Source organism: Clarias gariepinus, chromosome 26 (genome assembly GCF_024256425.1).
Source record: "Clarias gariepinus isolate MV-2021 ecotype Netherlands chromosome 26, CGAR_prim_01v2, whole genome shotgun sequence".
NCBI lineage: Eukaryota > Metazoa > Chordata > Actinopteri > Siluriformes > Clariidae > Clarias > Clarias gariepinus.
The window spans coordinates 21,260,617-21,276,192 of NC_071125.1; the positions used below are offsets into that span (position 1 = coordinate 21,260,617).

The window sequence follows — 15,576 nt, forward strand, 5'->3', positions numbered from 1 at the left end:
TGAGCTATTAAAATGTTTGTTTAAATGGCTGTCTTTGGTAGTCGTTATCAAATTATTTTTTAATTCTATTGACACAACAACTTTTGCCATTAGTTACTTTTAGACAGCTGAACCGGTATTCATCTAACCGGAGCCAGTACTTACGCAGTTTTTTTTTTTTTTTTACCACTTTGAGAACATGATTGCATGAAATATTTTTTCCATCCAAAGTCATAGCTTTCAGCATCCTTGTGTAAAATAACAGATTGTTCTCTTTATGCAGCTGTATTTGTAATCTTTTGTTTCATGGTGTCTGGCAGCTGAAGGACTTGAGTTGTTTGTACTGTATGTGGTAAAATAGAGCCAGAACTGATCAGAATGTACTTTAATTAAAACCTAAACAACTTAATACGTGTTTATATGCATACTCCTAATACAATTATGATCTGATTGATTTAATGTTGTCCTGCAGTTAGATTAAAGCCTCAATTAATGTTAAAAAATTTTGATAATAAAATCAGAACATCAACTCATTTACAGTTTTTTAGAGTCCTTGTGACAGATTATGTGTCTTTACTGCGCTGTTGTTGTCACTTGATACTGTATTCCAGCAGTTTATCCTGTAGCACAAATAAACTAGATACATAGTGGATAAAAATGGATTTGTTTGTAATAATTTTTTGATCAAGTACCTACATAGGAAATTGTGGAATAATTAAACATAAACATCCCTTAAAGCCAGAAGAAGAAAAAAAAAAATCTATCCTAGTCGTGCTCCTGAGTGTGTGTATAAATTAAGCATAGGAAGACTAACTAAAGAAAACCATGACTTTAAATCATATATTTGCATTTTTATATATAGACTTATACTGTCAGGTCTAAATGGCTTTTTTAAATTATGTTTATAGCATTTAGCAGACACCTTATTCAAAGTGCTAGTTCACGAGGTCCAGGACAAAGAACCCTGTAACATTTTATATTACTGCCAGTAAATTAGGACTATAAAAATAGAAAAGAAATGAGCTAACACAAAAACCGTTAAATTAAGATAAATAAGACAAATTATTGTATTCTGCCAAAGGAATGGTGTTGTATAAACAGAGGCCCATTCTGTGCATAACTATGGACAAACTCCTGACAGAAAATTTTTGTCCGTCACGTATCATTATTAATATTAGATATTTTAAATAATTTTATTGGCATGGAAGCGAACATGAGTCATTTCCACTTCTGCCTTCAAAATGTTTTCCTTTTGAGCCAAAATGAATTCCACTTCTGTTTTTAAGCCTTTTAACGTAATCATTAATTATTATTGGCTCTCTGTCCACTTTACCGTTTATGGATCTACTGTAATTAGGAGTCACTACAGTATATGCAAATGAGTATGTACACGGGTATGAAGAAAATGAGCTTTGATGAAACTTTTGCAAAACTGTCAGGATCTTTCCCTTTTTTTAAAACATTTACTCACAGATTTATTTAAAAGGCTCAGTGCATTTTCGAACGTACGGTTACAGCACATCAGTTTAATCACGGGTCGTTGACGCGATCATTCAATCTTAAAAAATCTTTATGAAAGTTATTTTATGAAAAAAACCTTTTTAACACTCCATCCGTAGCTCATATCTTAAAAGAATGTGAGGCGAAGTGCTTGTGGTACCCTCAGGCTGTCTGAATCAAGAGGAAGTTCACAGAATCTTGCACCTGACGCGTACAAGACGCCGCACGAGCGGATCTACAGACGATAACTGATTCTGCTGAGCTAGAGGGTGACGGAGGAGTCCTCGTTGCAGGTGGAGGCGCGCTGAGTTTTGGGGCTGCACCGGGTCAGCATGGAGATCTGAGTGGAAAAGTTGTTGCCATTGCTGCCCGTAGACGGGTGCTGGTACTGGGCGCCGGAGCCCAGGAACCTCTCCAGGTGCCACCTTCTCCACTTCCTCTTGATCTCACCCTGAACCTGAGAAACAGCAAAGAGAAAACAGTCCGGATGGGATTAATAATTTTAAGTGTGTAGATTTTGACAAAAAGTTCCTGCAAATCACAGTTTTTTTTTTTCTCATTTACTTAAGCATGCCCCATTAATGTGTCTAATGAAATGTTTTAAACATAAGCATTTCATACAAGCAAAGTTTTTTTCAACTACAGAACACATTTGTTTGGTTTTCCAAGGCAGCTAAGTACACTATATTGCCAAAAGTATTCGCCTTCACATGCATATGAACTTAAATAACATCCAATTTCCAGTCCATAGGGTTTAATATGTTGGCCTATGATGGTGAACTGGTGTGGGGTTGTTTTTTAGGAATTGAGCTTAGCATCTTACCGCCAGTGAAAGAAACGCTTAATGCTTCATCACAAACCAAGACCCTTTGGGCAATTTCATGCTCCCAACTTTGTGGGAACATTTTGGGAACGGCCCCTTCCAGTTCCAACATGACTGCATACCAGTGCACAAAGCAAAGTTCAGATAAAGGCATTGATGAGCAAGTTTGGTGTGGATGAACTTGACTTGAGTCCTGACCTCAACCTGACCCTTGAACACCTTTGGGATGAATTAGAATAGAGACTGCGAGATCGGCCTTCTTGTCCTGACCTCACAAACGTGCTTCTGGAAGAATGGCGAAAAATTCCCATTACACACAGTCCTAAACCTTGTGGAAACACTTTCCAGAAGAGTTGAAGCTGTTATAGCTCCAAAGGGGGCGGGGCCAATGTCATATTAAACCCTATGGATTAAGAATGGATGTTAATCAAGTTCATATGCATGTGAAGGCGGGCAAGAGAATACTTTTGGCAATACAGTGTATGTCAGTATAAGCAAATTAATTTAGCCAGTACAAACAAAACTGATATCTTGCATGAATCAAATGAACCCAAGTTTAAAAGTTATTAAAAGTTACCTCTTTAATATCCTCATGAGTAAACAAGCAACTGAATTTTAGTTTTGGGGGTCAATTATTTTTTTAAAGACCCCAGTACAGGTCTCGTCCAAATGGTTGAAATGTTGTTTCATGGTTAAAGTGTGGTTGTGTAGCAGTCATGTTTTTGAGTATAAAGATCCATGTTATTTCTCATGATATGCTACAAAGCAATTAAAGTTGGAGACGTGTGAGGTGGTGGATGACTTAACCGAGTGGTGGAGAAGACCCAATCAGGATAACTTCATTAACACATTTTTCAAAAAGTTATAATTACTCAAAAGGCGCTCAGCCCATTAGCTTAGCAGAACATTACAGGGTAAAGCCATAAGAATAAAACCCTACCAGGTAAAACCTGTTAATTTTTAATTTGTGTCAATAATAACAATCAATGTTTTTTCTCTTTTTTTAAGACCCCAGAAGAGGTCTCATCCAAATGGTTGGAATGTTGCCTTATGGTAAAAATGTGGTGGTGCAGCAGTCATGTTTTTCAAATTCAAATTCAAATTCAAATTTTATTTGTCACATACACAAACATACACAGTACGAAATGTAGTGAAATGCATTATACGACTTCCATTGACCCTAGAAGAGAATTAAAGTTTACAAATAAGAAATAAATATGAATAAAAGAAATACGATAGAAATTAAATAAAAAAAATTAATTAAACTAGGAAAAATAGAACTAAAAATAAAAATAGAAATGTGCTAGGAAAAATAGAACTAAAAATAAAAATAGAAATATGATGTGCAAAAATAGAAATATGCTGTACTAGATCCATGTTATTTCTCATGGTATGCTACAAAGCAATTGAAGGTAAAATTAGAGCAATTGCCTTAACTGAGTGGTAGAGAAGACTTAATCAGGATAACGTCAACATATTTTTCCAAAATGTTATAATGACTCAAAATGTGCTCTAACAAAAACTTTAGCAGAACATTACAGGGTTAAATCCATAAGGATAAAACCCTACCGGTCATTTTATTTACATATAAATACACAAAATTCTTTAAACTCTACCTACCTCTCCATTCAAGAAGCAGTACAGTACAGCCACCACAAAGCCCTGTAAGTAAAATAAAGATATCTTATATATATATACACACACACATACACATCAGTAAAATTTTTTACATACTCATTCACTCAACACAGCCTCCTGGGAACTAAACAGATTAATTATACTGGACTGTAAGACTAGGGATGCCTGTCAGTTCATTTATTTAAAGAACGTGACTGTGATAGCATAATTAGTATGTGGGAGGCCATTCGGGTCTGAGTCATGCAGCAGACAATAAGGGAAGTTGACACATCATGGTCATTCAAGACCCTGAAGGCACTGCCTAAATCACACAATTATTCCTACTGCTGAGTAGCTTAGTTAAAACAGAAACAGAGGAGAAAATTAGGAAACAAGCTCGGCTGAAAGTCAGCCAAAATGTGCGCCATTAAGATGTTAAATCCCATTAAGATGTTGAAAAAAAAAAGAGACCATACCTGGAAGGAACCCAGGATGAGGTCGAACACCAGCCTCAGCTCTGTTTTGATGTGTTCTGGGATGAAGGCAAATATGATGAAGTTTATCCCGAAGAGAGGAATCAACAACAGCGTCGATTTAGCCAGCCTCCTGCAGAGTGAGATCAAAACAAACAAACAGCTTTTGGTGATTTTTTTCCCCTTTAATCTGTAATTTGAAAGCATTTTTACCGAGTCTGGGGTACACTTTTTGAAACCAGAGTGCTGTGTTATGAAACGTAACATCGACTACAGCAATGGCTGGATGGAACCGTAAGGGCTCTAAGACAGACTCTTTCTGCTTGGTAAAAAGCTACTTCAGGATAAAGGACATTAAGTCACGTGGATGGAGTCGGCCATGATCCACTGACATTTACGGAGAGATGAGACGGTAATGCAGGGATCTTTGCTTCGCCGCTGGGCAACGACTCGGACGTCTTTCTCTTGTGCCTTGCATTAAAATTACATGAGGGAAAAATGATTTCTATGTACTCCTTCACTATCTCACATATATATCACTGTGACGCTTTAGGGAGTAAAAATGCCTAAAATAAATACAGGTGTTCACTGAACCTAAAGAAAAAGAAAAAGACACAAAAACATATTAAGAGAAAAAAGTACTAATGGGAAACAGGACACTCACGAATACTGATTTGATTCATTTCTCCCGATGTCAGGGCAGTTGATCTTCTGCCGCAGGATGCGTATGATGCAAATGAACAGGATGAAGTTCATCTGTTATCGGAGGAAAAACAACAGCGTGATTTGTGTTTACTCGCCGCCATGATCCATAATTGATGGCCCACTATAAAACTAATCTGTTTCCCAACGCAGTGTTGGTTTGTTACAAAAAAACCAAAGCTGCAGTCTATTAGCAGAGATACAGGAAGCTCGAAACAGCAGGCTGTACAGAGAGAGAACAGGACTAATGGACTGACTCTTGTTCAATAATGTTCTTGAAAACCTCAAATGTGCGATGTGCATGGAACAGCTGCTTCTCTGCTGCACTTTAACGAAGGCCGTGAGTGTGTGAGTGGGTGGAAACCGAGAAGTGTCTACTCTATCCTTCTATGCTACGGTCACAAATCACGGGCAAATCCCAGACATCATAAAATTTGCATAAACATTTAACTAGGGAAACAGATTTTCCAGTGGTGGCCGTGCACATCTACCCACGTTCCCCTTCTCTCTCCCTCTCTCTCGCTGAAGGAAATAATGAATGTAGTTAAAGGCTTTTATTGTGTACGAGTATGTTATGAGTGCCAAAAGAAATTATAGTAAAAAATATCCTGTTTCTCACCTTTTACAATAAATATATAAGACTATAAATCTACACCGTATTTCCCCCTTAAATGAGTTCTAAATTCACGGGTTATATGATGAATCTTCTTGCAAAGTGAGTCCTAATGGTATCATATTTCTCCTGCTGTCAGGAAGTTCCAGTCCCTGTTTATTTAAGGACATGTCCTGTTTTCTTATTCAGTCCAGTCTGTGGGTCACACGGCCACGGAAACTAAGCAAACGGTCAATATTTTCAGTCAATATTTACTGATTTTGTCAGCTTGGGATGTCAATCGACGTGTTGTTTTGGAGATTGATTGTACTGCCGAGCGGAATAAATGATACATGTTTGACTGAAATTGAATTTACGACAATAAGTAACAGCGCAAGAAGTTTGTGGTGTTTACAAAATCCTGGAAAGTCCAAAATCATTGAATAGTCCAGAGAGATTATTTGTGAATTTAGAAAAAGATGGCGGGGGAAAAAAGAGGGAAAAATGTTTAGTAAATCATATTACTCTTCTGTGAAACAAAAATCTATAGCAACACATAAAGAATAATTCAGTAAAGTACACTGTATAAAAATGTCTCTCTCTCTTTCTTCTAGATGATTCATGTCTAGTCTAGCAATTTTCATCTTGTTTACTTCTTCCAGAGTGGAAGTGACAACTCTCTTTTAAAACATTTCGAACATTCAAACATCAACAGTGACATATCCTGCATACCTTGAAAGAGTAATACTTATACAACAGTTAGTTGCTACCAAACATCCTGCAAATCTTATTGGATGAGAGGCATTCCACCCATTCAGTGATGATACTGTAATAGACGATAGGAGCACGGGATGTTAAACTACTGTATATGTAGCTAACACTTTGCATCATAAAGTAGAATTTTGTTAATAATCGTTAATTACACTAACTGTCGATCATTGCATGGGTGAAAGTAGATCTGTACTGAGGAGAGAGCAACTGCCTGCCAAAACCCACATCCAAAACCACAGAAGCACCTTTAGCAACAAAACACATCTGATAACGCTATGGCATCCTAAAACCAACCAAACAAACAAAAAAACTTTTTCTCTCTTGCTATCCAACACTTTTCTGCACCAAACACTTTAGATCAGGACTGGTACTCCAGCTACTGTATTAGTATAACTTGTGCAATATTTTCTTACCTCGGACAATCATGTTTGCACTTTTTTTTGCACTCCACTGTTTACATTAAGATCCAGGTCCCAATTCACATACATTCCTTCCATTGTATATATTGTTATATTTATACATTTTAGTGCAATTACCTGCAATTTAGTGTTTATTTTTAATTTGTTATCTTTTGTTTATTCTTTAGTTTATTCCTTTGTTTATTATTGCTGCTGGTCTCTGAGAGCTACCAAACAAATTTCATTGTATTACTACAGTGACAATAAAGTGTCTATATCTTTTATTTAGCGCTATTTCGGATTCAACCTCAGAACCCAGAGGATAACGGAGCTTTATCCTCATAGGGCTGCTTTAGGGGACCAAACAGGTAAAAGTCTAATGCAGTGCGATCAGGACCATAGGGAGGACGCTTTAACACCTTAAAAGATTTTTTTTGGGGTCAACAGTGAGGTTGTGCGCCGTCATACAAGATCACGACACACTTGGATAACAGTACTTTGCAATTAGTCTAATGTTTAGTCTTCAGCTCTTCAATTCAAGTGTCTCGCTGCAACGAGCACTGTTGATTGTTGAACCTTTTTTCTAATCATGTGTCAATACTTCTGGCCCTTGAGAATCCTAGAAAACTGTAAGATGAATTTTCCTGTTGATGGTCGACTTTTGAACTTTTTCTCAGTTGGTGATTGATGATGTTTCTGTTACATTTCCTTTCAGGCTCGTAGTGATGAATCCGTGTCTCGTCACCAGTAATGATTCTCTTTAAGAAACTTTCACCTTCCTTAGAGTATCGGTACAAATTTAATTCTTAGATATCCAAACACTTCTGTTTATGCTCTTCAGTGAGTTCTCCATCAGGTACACCCTCAGACCAAAAAACAAAACCAAAAAATTAATCGCTGCGTGCTGTTTTTCTTTCGTGCAAATCATAAGATAAGCGTCCATTTTTGTTCGCATGGCAGTTACAAAGGAGTTGGTGTAACACATTCGCATCTGACCAACAAATGTTTTAATATAACTGTATTTATTTATAAATATCGTCTCGTAAAAGGATTTGCTGCTTTATTTGAAATTTATCGAGAACTTGGATAATGCTGACATGATTCATGCTCTCTACTTAAAAATCAATTCCTCCCTGCTGTGTCATGCTTTGACTCGGCCTGACCTTACTCTCTTCCCAAAACTCATCTCCTACTGTAGCACAAGCAGGAGAGCAGATACAGTAATGATGATATTTGTTTTAGCTGGACACTGGAGGGCCAAAAGGCTTTCCTTCTAATCACAGTCTGTGATTATCACATGGATTTTGGGGGCTTTTGGGAGGCTGTGATGTTCCTCTATGACAATTAAAAAGGGTTGGCTGTGTCATGGTTGGAGGTTCAGTTTATTAGTCTTTGAAAAGGGCTCAAACTGTTACCACCAGTTTGGAAGCACAGACTTGTACAAGACGTCTTGTACAGTACGGTGGTGTAAAGTCTTCCCACAAGACTGGGGAGTGTTAAAATAAATCTGGAACTGGGTGTATAACAGTATATATATTTAACAGAATTGACTTAAATAGAATGACGTAGGTACACACAACACCGCTTAAAAGTTTGGACACACTTTCTTACTCCATGGTCTTTCCTGATTTTTATATAAAACAATACTGAAGGCGTCCAAAAATAAACAATAATCTCCTTTGAACGTTTGATATTGAGATCTATCTGCTACTTCTGCTCTGTAAAGCCTCATAATTGCTCTAATCGGTGGTCCTGTTTGTTAATTAGTGATTTCTGAGGCTGGAAACTTTTTAAGTTTAAGTTTTGGTCTTGCTTTCCTGGGAAGGTCTTTATGAGAGATAGTTTCATCACGGTGCTTAATTGGTTTTGCGAATGCACTTGACACAATACCGTTCCTGGTAAAAAAATATTCCAGAACAGCTGACCTTCACGTCTTAAAATATCAACTGTTGTTGTTACATAATTACTTAATTCCATATGCGTTATTTCATAGTTTTGAACCAGTATTGTTGTAGAATGTAGAAAAAAAAAAATCACAGAAATTTGCAACTTTTGAGCGATAGTATAGAGGATATTGGACTGAAATATTAAAGGTCCACTACTTTGTGGGTCTTGACTATCATTACTGCTACAATGAAATCAATAAACAGTTTTGTGTCTTTAGGGAAATATAAAAACGTAATTAAACATTTCGTATTGATATCTATTTACACATAAATAAGGTGAGATGATCAGTGACACATAACTCAATAGAAAAAACACCTTCAGGTTATTCGATTATTATTATTATTATTATCATCATCATCAAGGTCAATGTAGAACCTTTAATTGAGCTGTAAATTGATTTTTCGTTCAACCTTGAAAGGTGAGTCAACTTACCAGTATAGAAGCTAATATCGGCGTTTTGATGATGTACCAGAATGGGTCTGAGTTCTCGATAATATCCCAGCACCTGATGGGGAGGGGGAAAAATAAAATCCAAACAGGGTTTTTTATGGATGATTTAAAATAACCTCAGAGCTTTTCCACTATCAGCTATGATCTTTAATAACATACATTTCTGGGGGCGCTGGGTTCAATTACCAGTTTTGAATGACTCTCAGAAACTCTGTCGAATTGAATTAGCTTCAGGTTTACCTGTAGAAGGATTTAACCTTGTGTGTGTGTGTGTGTGTGTGTGTGTGTGTGTGTGTGTGTGTGTGTGTGTGTGTGTGTGTGTGGTGTTTTATAAATATGACATACCCAACGTCGTCGAAATATGCTTTGGCAAAGCTCCAGGCTGTAATGAAAATCATCGGTCCTCCTGAAGAAAAAAAAAATATGCAGGAAAAATGCACGGAAGGTTTTAGTGACTTAATTTTTAACAGGTGTAAGTCAAAGCTGTCAATCTAAACTAACAAACAAACAAAAATGGTGATGTCATTAATTAGTTTAAGCCTACAGTATTTGGCTGAAGAGTTGTGCTGAATATAATCAGCTGGTTTAATCAAGTCAAATTTATTTATAAAGCACGTTTAAACACAACAGTGTTTACAGTGTGACAACATGGGTGTAAAATCCTAAACAAACAAACAAACAATAAATAACAATAAGAAGATCACCATCATTGCATAAAACAAGTAAATAAATAAATAAATAAAGGGGAAAAGAGTACGTCATCTAATACTCACAATGTATTAAATGCCAAAGAGCATAAAAAGGTCTTGAGGTAAAATTTTTAAAATATGGACTGTATGAGCCGGTCTAATGTACAGAGACAGCTCAGTCTAGAGTTCAGTGGCTGCTACTAAAAAGACACGATCGAACAGACTCTTCAATCTAGATTTAGAAACTGTAAGTAAAAGTGTAGAACAAATACGACTTAAGACTTTTACTTTCTGAAGCTGGGGTGTCTGTGAAAAATGGTTCAGGGAATTCTTAAATCAATTGTGAACTGTGGCAAATTTCTGTTACATGATCTTTAGGAAGCGATAGATCAGATCCAATTAAACTTAATACTGACTGCTGCATAGCCACTTCTTTGAATGAAAATAAATTATTCTTTTTACATGTATTAATCTGAAATTGTTAGTACTGAAGGGCATCATTAAGCTGCTGTATGTTTGCTATGTTCTGTTCCTGTTTCTTAAACTAGACATGCTAGGATGGAGAAAAATAGAAAGCGCATTTCAAGACTTTACTTTGTAAAGTATTAAACGCTAGCAAAACAACACTACGCTCCCCTTACAAACAACACTAAGTACAAAACATTAACGTAAAAGAACAAAATAATGTTCAACAACAAAAAAAAACTTAAATAACACAAGCTAAGACTATTACAGTAGTTAAGACAAATTACTTTATCTGTCCGGCAAAAAGGGACAGATAATCATCCATCTTCCTTGTGACATTTCAGAAGTTTTCTGGAGTAAACTGTAGAGGTCTCTTATTTTTTTCCAGAGCTGCTGTATACACATACCTATGGACAAAACACTCTAAACCTTAACTCTGTAACTCACGTAACTAACACACAAATGAAAAGAAAGAATGAACACCAACACCCTGACGCCACTCTTACCGTAAAAGTGTGTATTCACCTAAAACAGGCTAAGAGACTGTGATGATTTCCTATTTACTAATTTAATTGATAATTACAGCATTAACTTGTAAAGAGTTATTTAAATTTTTCACTTAAAGCGAGAGTTTATGCAGAATACAGCTAAAATGAACAGGCATGATGTTTATGTTATATATTTATTGTCATGTTACATGATGCTAATGCTACTCCAAGGTTAAATCAGGCTGCAGGGACGAGACAATGCATCGGTTATGAACAAGAAGCATTCAGCTTCAGCACCCAGTTGCTTTTGGTGACATTTAGCTTGGGTTAATCCTGTCTGAATTAAAGTGCTGGTAAAGATTCTATTAAATCATGTGGGGAAAGAGGGTTTTGCCTTTTTATTCAGTATAAAGCCCTCTAGGAGCACATGCCCTTTTTTTTATCTCCTGCTGAGATCAAAACAAAACCTTAAGAGTTTATTTTTTTAAAGCAGCAAATACAGACGCTGTTTAGAATAAATTCTATTCAAGTTAAATCCCGGCACAAGTGCAGTCTACAGTATGTAAATATTTTAATCATGTGACCTATTAATAATTAATTTGTGCAGCCATAAGCTCTTGTCAAAACAATCCATTTGTATGAAACTCATGAGTGTGTAGTGTGCAGAAAGTACTGACATGAAATGTAAGTTAATAGTTAACACACCCCGTGTCTATCATTTAAACAGAGCTCACTTTAGAATCAGCAAAGCTAATTCCTACAGACATTCTTCAACAGAGAAAGTATATGGTGTGAAATATTATTCTACATCTCATATTTTATATTTTTTATTCGAAATTGTTCTTTTTTATATTTTATTTCTTTTTTATTTTTACGTCATGGGCGGTAGAAGCATTTTACTGCATATCATACTGTGTATGACTGTGTGTGTGTGTAACAAATAAAATTAGTTATTCAACAGTTATTCACACACAGCTTTGATATATATTACTGTGCTAAACTATATTTATCTATATTTATCATTAGATTTATCTATCTAATGCTTATTCGAACCTGTTTAAAATGCAGCACTTTAGAAGATCTGCCATTACCAAAGTTGCTACCCAAATACATCGGACACTTTTTGTGACAAACAGATTAACAAACCTTGGCTACCTACCCCATCCAATTAAGATGTACCACCAGAAGTATTTTCTCTCTGAGAAAAACGAGACAGCCAACAGGGCATGGAGGTACAGGCCCTCGACCAGAAGCCAGAAGAAACTCGCCATGATGCAGTATTGGAAGAAGACGATGACGGCTTTGCAGCCGACCTGAACCTGAACCTGAACCAGAATCAGAAAGAGTTTTATTGCCAAGTACACGTGCACATACAAGGAATTTGTTTTAGTGACAAAGCTTCCAAAACAAAACAAATGACCAGACAAAACTTAATTTTTTTTAAATTTATTCATCTCGTTATTATCTAGACACATTTTTCTCACACATACACAATTTATTATTATTATTATTATTTTATTATTATTTTTTTTTAAATAAATTTCTTTCATTTTTGTGAAGCTGCTTGGAGACAATGACCATTGTTAAAAGTGCTATATAAATAAAGTTGAATTGAATTGAAAATTAATATATTTATTGCACAGTGAGAAGAACGTTTAGCTGTTCATGAAGTAAATTGTCTGCGAAAAAAAACTTTTTTGTGCCTGACTGTCCTGGTTGAACGTAAACACACAAAATACAATAAAGTCACAAAAATCAATTCTTAAAGAAATCTTATTTTACCCTAATATAATATCTTACTACCATGTTAACTAGTCAATAAAATATATTTATTAAAAATAATAATAATAATATAAAAAAACTCCTAATTTAACAAAAAAATATGAAGAAAGGTTTTTCATTTTTTATTTGGTCCTGACTACAACCACGTGTGGTTTAAATGGGACTCGTAAATTCTGTGTAGACAAATAAATGTTTATTTAAAAAAAAAAAAGGTATTCAGTCAAATTTTTCTTGCAGTATGTGTGCTGTAAAATATTTATTCTAAAATGTTTTATTGTTTTAAAAATTATTTTCAGCATTAGGTGGTGAAACTGGAAAGCTGACACAAAAAGATTCAAGACACAGATCCACTTATTTATTTGTTTGTTTGTTTATTCATTTCTAATAAACATGCCACACAAAATCAATTAAGGGTATAGAAATTAATGAAGTTCCGGTGTCATTTTCAGGTCATTTTGAATAAGTCATTTACAAACCAATCAAACTTCCGACTGAATCCTAATCACTACACAGACTAAACAAAAACAGTAATTAACGTCAGCATGGAAGACTTTATCCTAATTAAAGGTGTCATGGGTTTCATTTGCTTTAGCATGAAGCTGATAAGAAGTGGATTTTAATGCGTTCGGGACTGTTTCGGCTTTAAGTCCGTTCCCTTGGTTAAAATATATTTATTTATTTATGTCAAATAAAGTTTTTTACTCCCAGGCTGCTAAAACTGGCTTATTATTATTATTATTATTACTATTATTATTATTATTTTAGGCTGGATTTTTCCTTGTTTTTGTGGTTGTGTTAAACATCCTTCATCAGTCAAGAATATTCTGCCTGTTTTTTTTTTTTTGTCTTTCTCTCTCCTTTTAAATCTTGTCCTTTGTATTAATGGTTGCTTGGTTTTGTAGAAGCTGAGTATATGTATATTTTGTCAACAACAACAATGACAAAAACAAACCCAAACCAAACAGCGAGGTTGTCTGCAACCTGTAGAGCCAAAGATCTGCAGATGAGTGTCAGGTTCCCTGAGTGTGAACCCTGATTAAATTAAAATCTATTTCAAACAAACAAGCTGTCATGCTTTTTATTCTCTAATCCTTTTTTTCTCTCTTGCAAAGATGACTGACACTGTAGCGTTGATACGTGATATAATATGATACACCCTATAATAAAGTACAGTGCCTTGCAAAAGTATTCATACACCTTGAACTTTTGACAACCACAAATGTAAATCTTTTTTATTGAGATTTTACTGTATGTGACAAACATACAGTAATTGTTAAGTGAAAGGAGAATGATAAACAGTTTAAAAAATTTTTTGTACAAATAAAAATCAGAAAATGTGGCATGCATTTGTATTCAGTCCCCTTTACCTTGAGACCCCTAACTAAAATCCAGTGGAACCAACTGCCTTCAGATGTCACCTAATCAGTAAATAGAGTCCACCTGTGTGTAATTTAGTCTCAGTATAAACACAGCTGTTCCTTGAAGCCCTCAGAGGTTTGTTAGAAAACATTAGTGAACAAACAGCACCAAGAACACACTAGAGAGGTCAGGGATAAAGTTGTTTGGGAGTTTTAACAAGGATTGGGTAATAAAAAAAAACATCCCAAGCTTTGAACATCTTACAACGCAACGTTTAATCCACCACCTAAAAATGGAAAGATGATAATCACAACTGCAAACCTACCAAGACATGGCTGTCCACCAAAACTGACAGGAGAGCATTAATCAGAGAAGCAGCCAGAGGGTCCATGGTTACTCTTGAGCTTGAAATGTTTTTTATAACCTAACCCTGGCTTTTAACTTCCCCACAACTTTACCCCTGACCTGGGTGGTGTGTTCCTTAGGGTTCATGCTTCACTGATGTTCTCTAACAAACCACTAAGGGCTTCACAGTACACCTGTATTGTGTTGGACAGTTCTGAACCCAATTCCAGTCATTTTAACTCATCTCCTTTAGTTGTTTTTTTTTGCTGGATGAACAATAGCCCAATAAAAAAAAAGCATGCAATAAAAGAATGCAGAAAAGGTAACTTTTTTTTTTGGCCAGGATGTGTAGTTAAATTAATTTAAAGCAGTCAAAGCTGCTGTTATAAAAACTTAAACAAATCTTCTGATCAATCAGGATTAGAGAATTTAACAGAGAAAACTTTTAGTAGAACGTTTTACTCATTCACTCATCATCTATACCGCTTTATCCTGTATTCAGAGTCGAGGGGACCTGGAGCCTATCTCAGGAGGCTTAGGGCATGAGGTAGGGTACACCCACTGGACAGGGTGCCAATCTGTCAATAGGGCACAAACATACACACACTACGGGCAATTTGGAAACGGCAATTAGCTTAACCTGCCAATTAGCTTAACCAAGCACAAGGAGAACATGTAACAGAAACGCACACAGAGAAGGGAATTGAACCCAGACCCTGGAGGTGCAAGGCGACAGTCCTAACCACTACACCACCGTGCCACCCTAGAACTTTTCAACTAATTCCAAAAACGTTTGGTATCAAAAAACTGTAAGATAAAAACAGTGGAATTGAAACATACATCAGAAAGTAGAAACAAATATACCAAACACACAATGGAAGGAATTCCTAAATTCATACATCTTTCGAAAAAAATCAGAAATAAGCGAGAGCACATCTCCACAACAGAAGACTCCGTAACATCACCGGACACGTGTGCAGTGATTTCTGCTTCTGAATTATTATTATAATTTTTTTTTACTCAAACAAATGTCTCTAATCCTCTTTCCCTCCGAGGTGCTGCGGAATCAAGTCGAATCAGACGAGCACTTAAACACCCCCGCAGCTCTAAGCATTGGTCCTGTTTCGATAATGAATCTGTCACATGGCGGCGTAAAAACTTTTTTTTACAGGGGAAACAGAACACTCTAGGGTTTT

At 35.9% G+C, this 15,576-nt stretch overlaps 1 protein-coding gene across 1 annotated transcript in view; it reads right to left on the reverse strand.

Annotated features, from left to right (window-relative positions):
• Positions 1-1,545: 1,545 nt before the first annotated feature.
• Positions 1,546-15,576, reverse strand: part of vipr1b (vasoactive intestinal peptide receptor 1b) — a 73,827-nt gene continuing 59,796 nt past the window's right edge. Inside the window, exons 7-13 of the mRNA XM_053487860.1 lie at positions 12,054-12,219; positions 9,598-9,658; positions 9,235-9,307; positions 5,057-5,148; positions 4,396-4,525; positions 3,923-3,964; positions 1,546-1,936 (exon numbers count right to left, since the gene is read on the reverse strand). Of these exons, the coding sequence (XP_053343835.1) occupies positions 1,742-1,936; positions 3,923-3,964; positions 4,396-4,525; positions 5,057-5,148; positions 9,235-9,307; positions 9,598-9,658; positions 12,054-12,219 (759 nt within the window). The 3' untranslated portion in view covers positions 1,546-1,741. The remainder of the gene's footprint in view (positions 1,937-3,922; positions 3,965-4,395; positions 4,526-5,056; positions 5,149-9,234; positions 9,308-9,597; positions 9,659-12,053; positions 12,220-15,576) is intronic.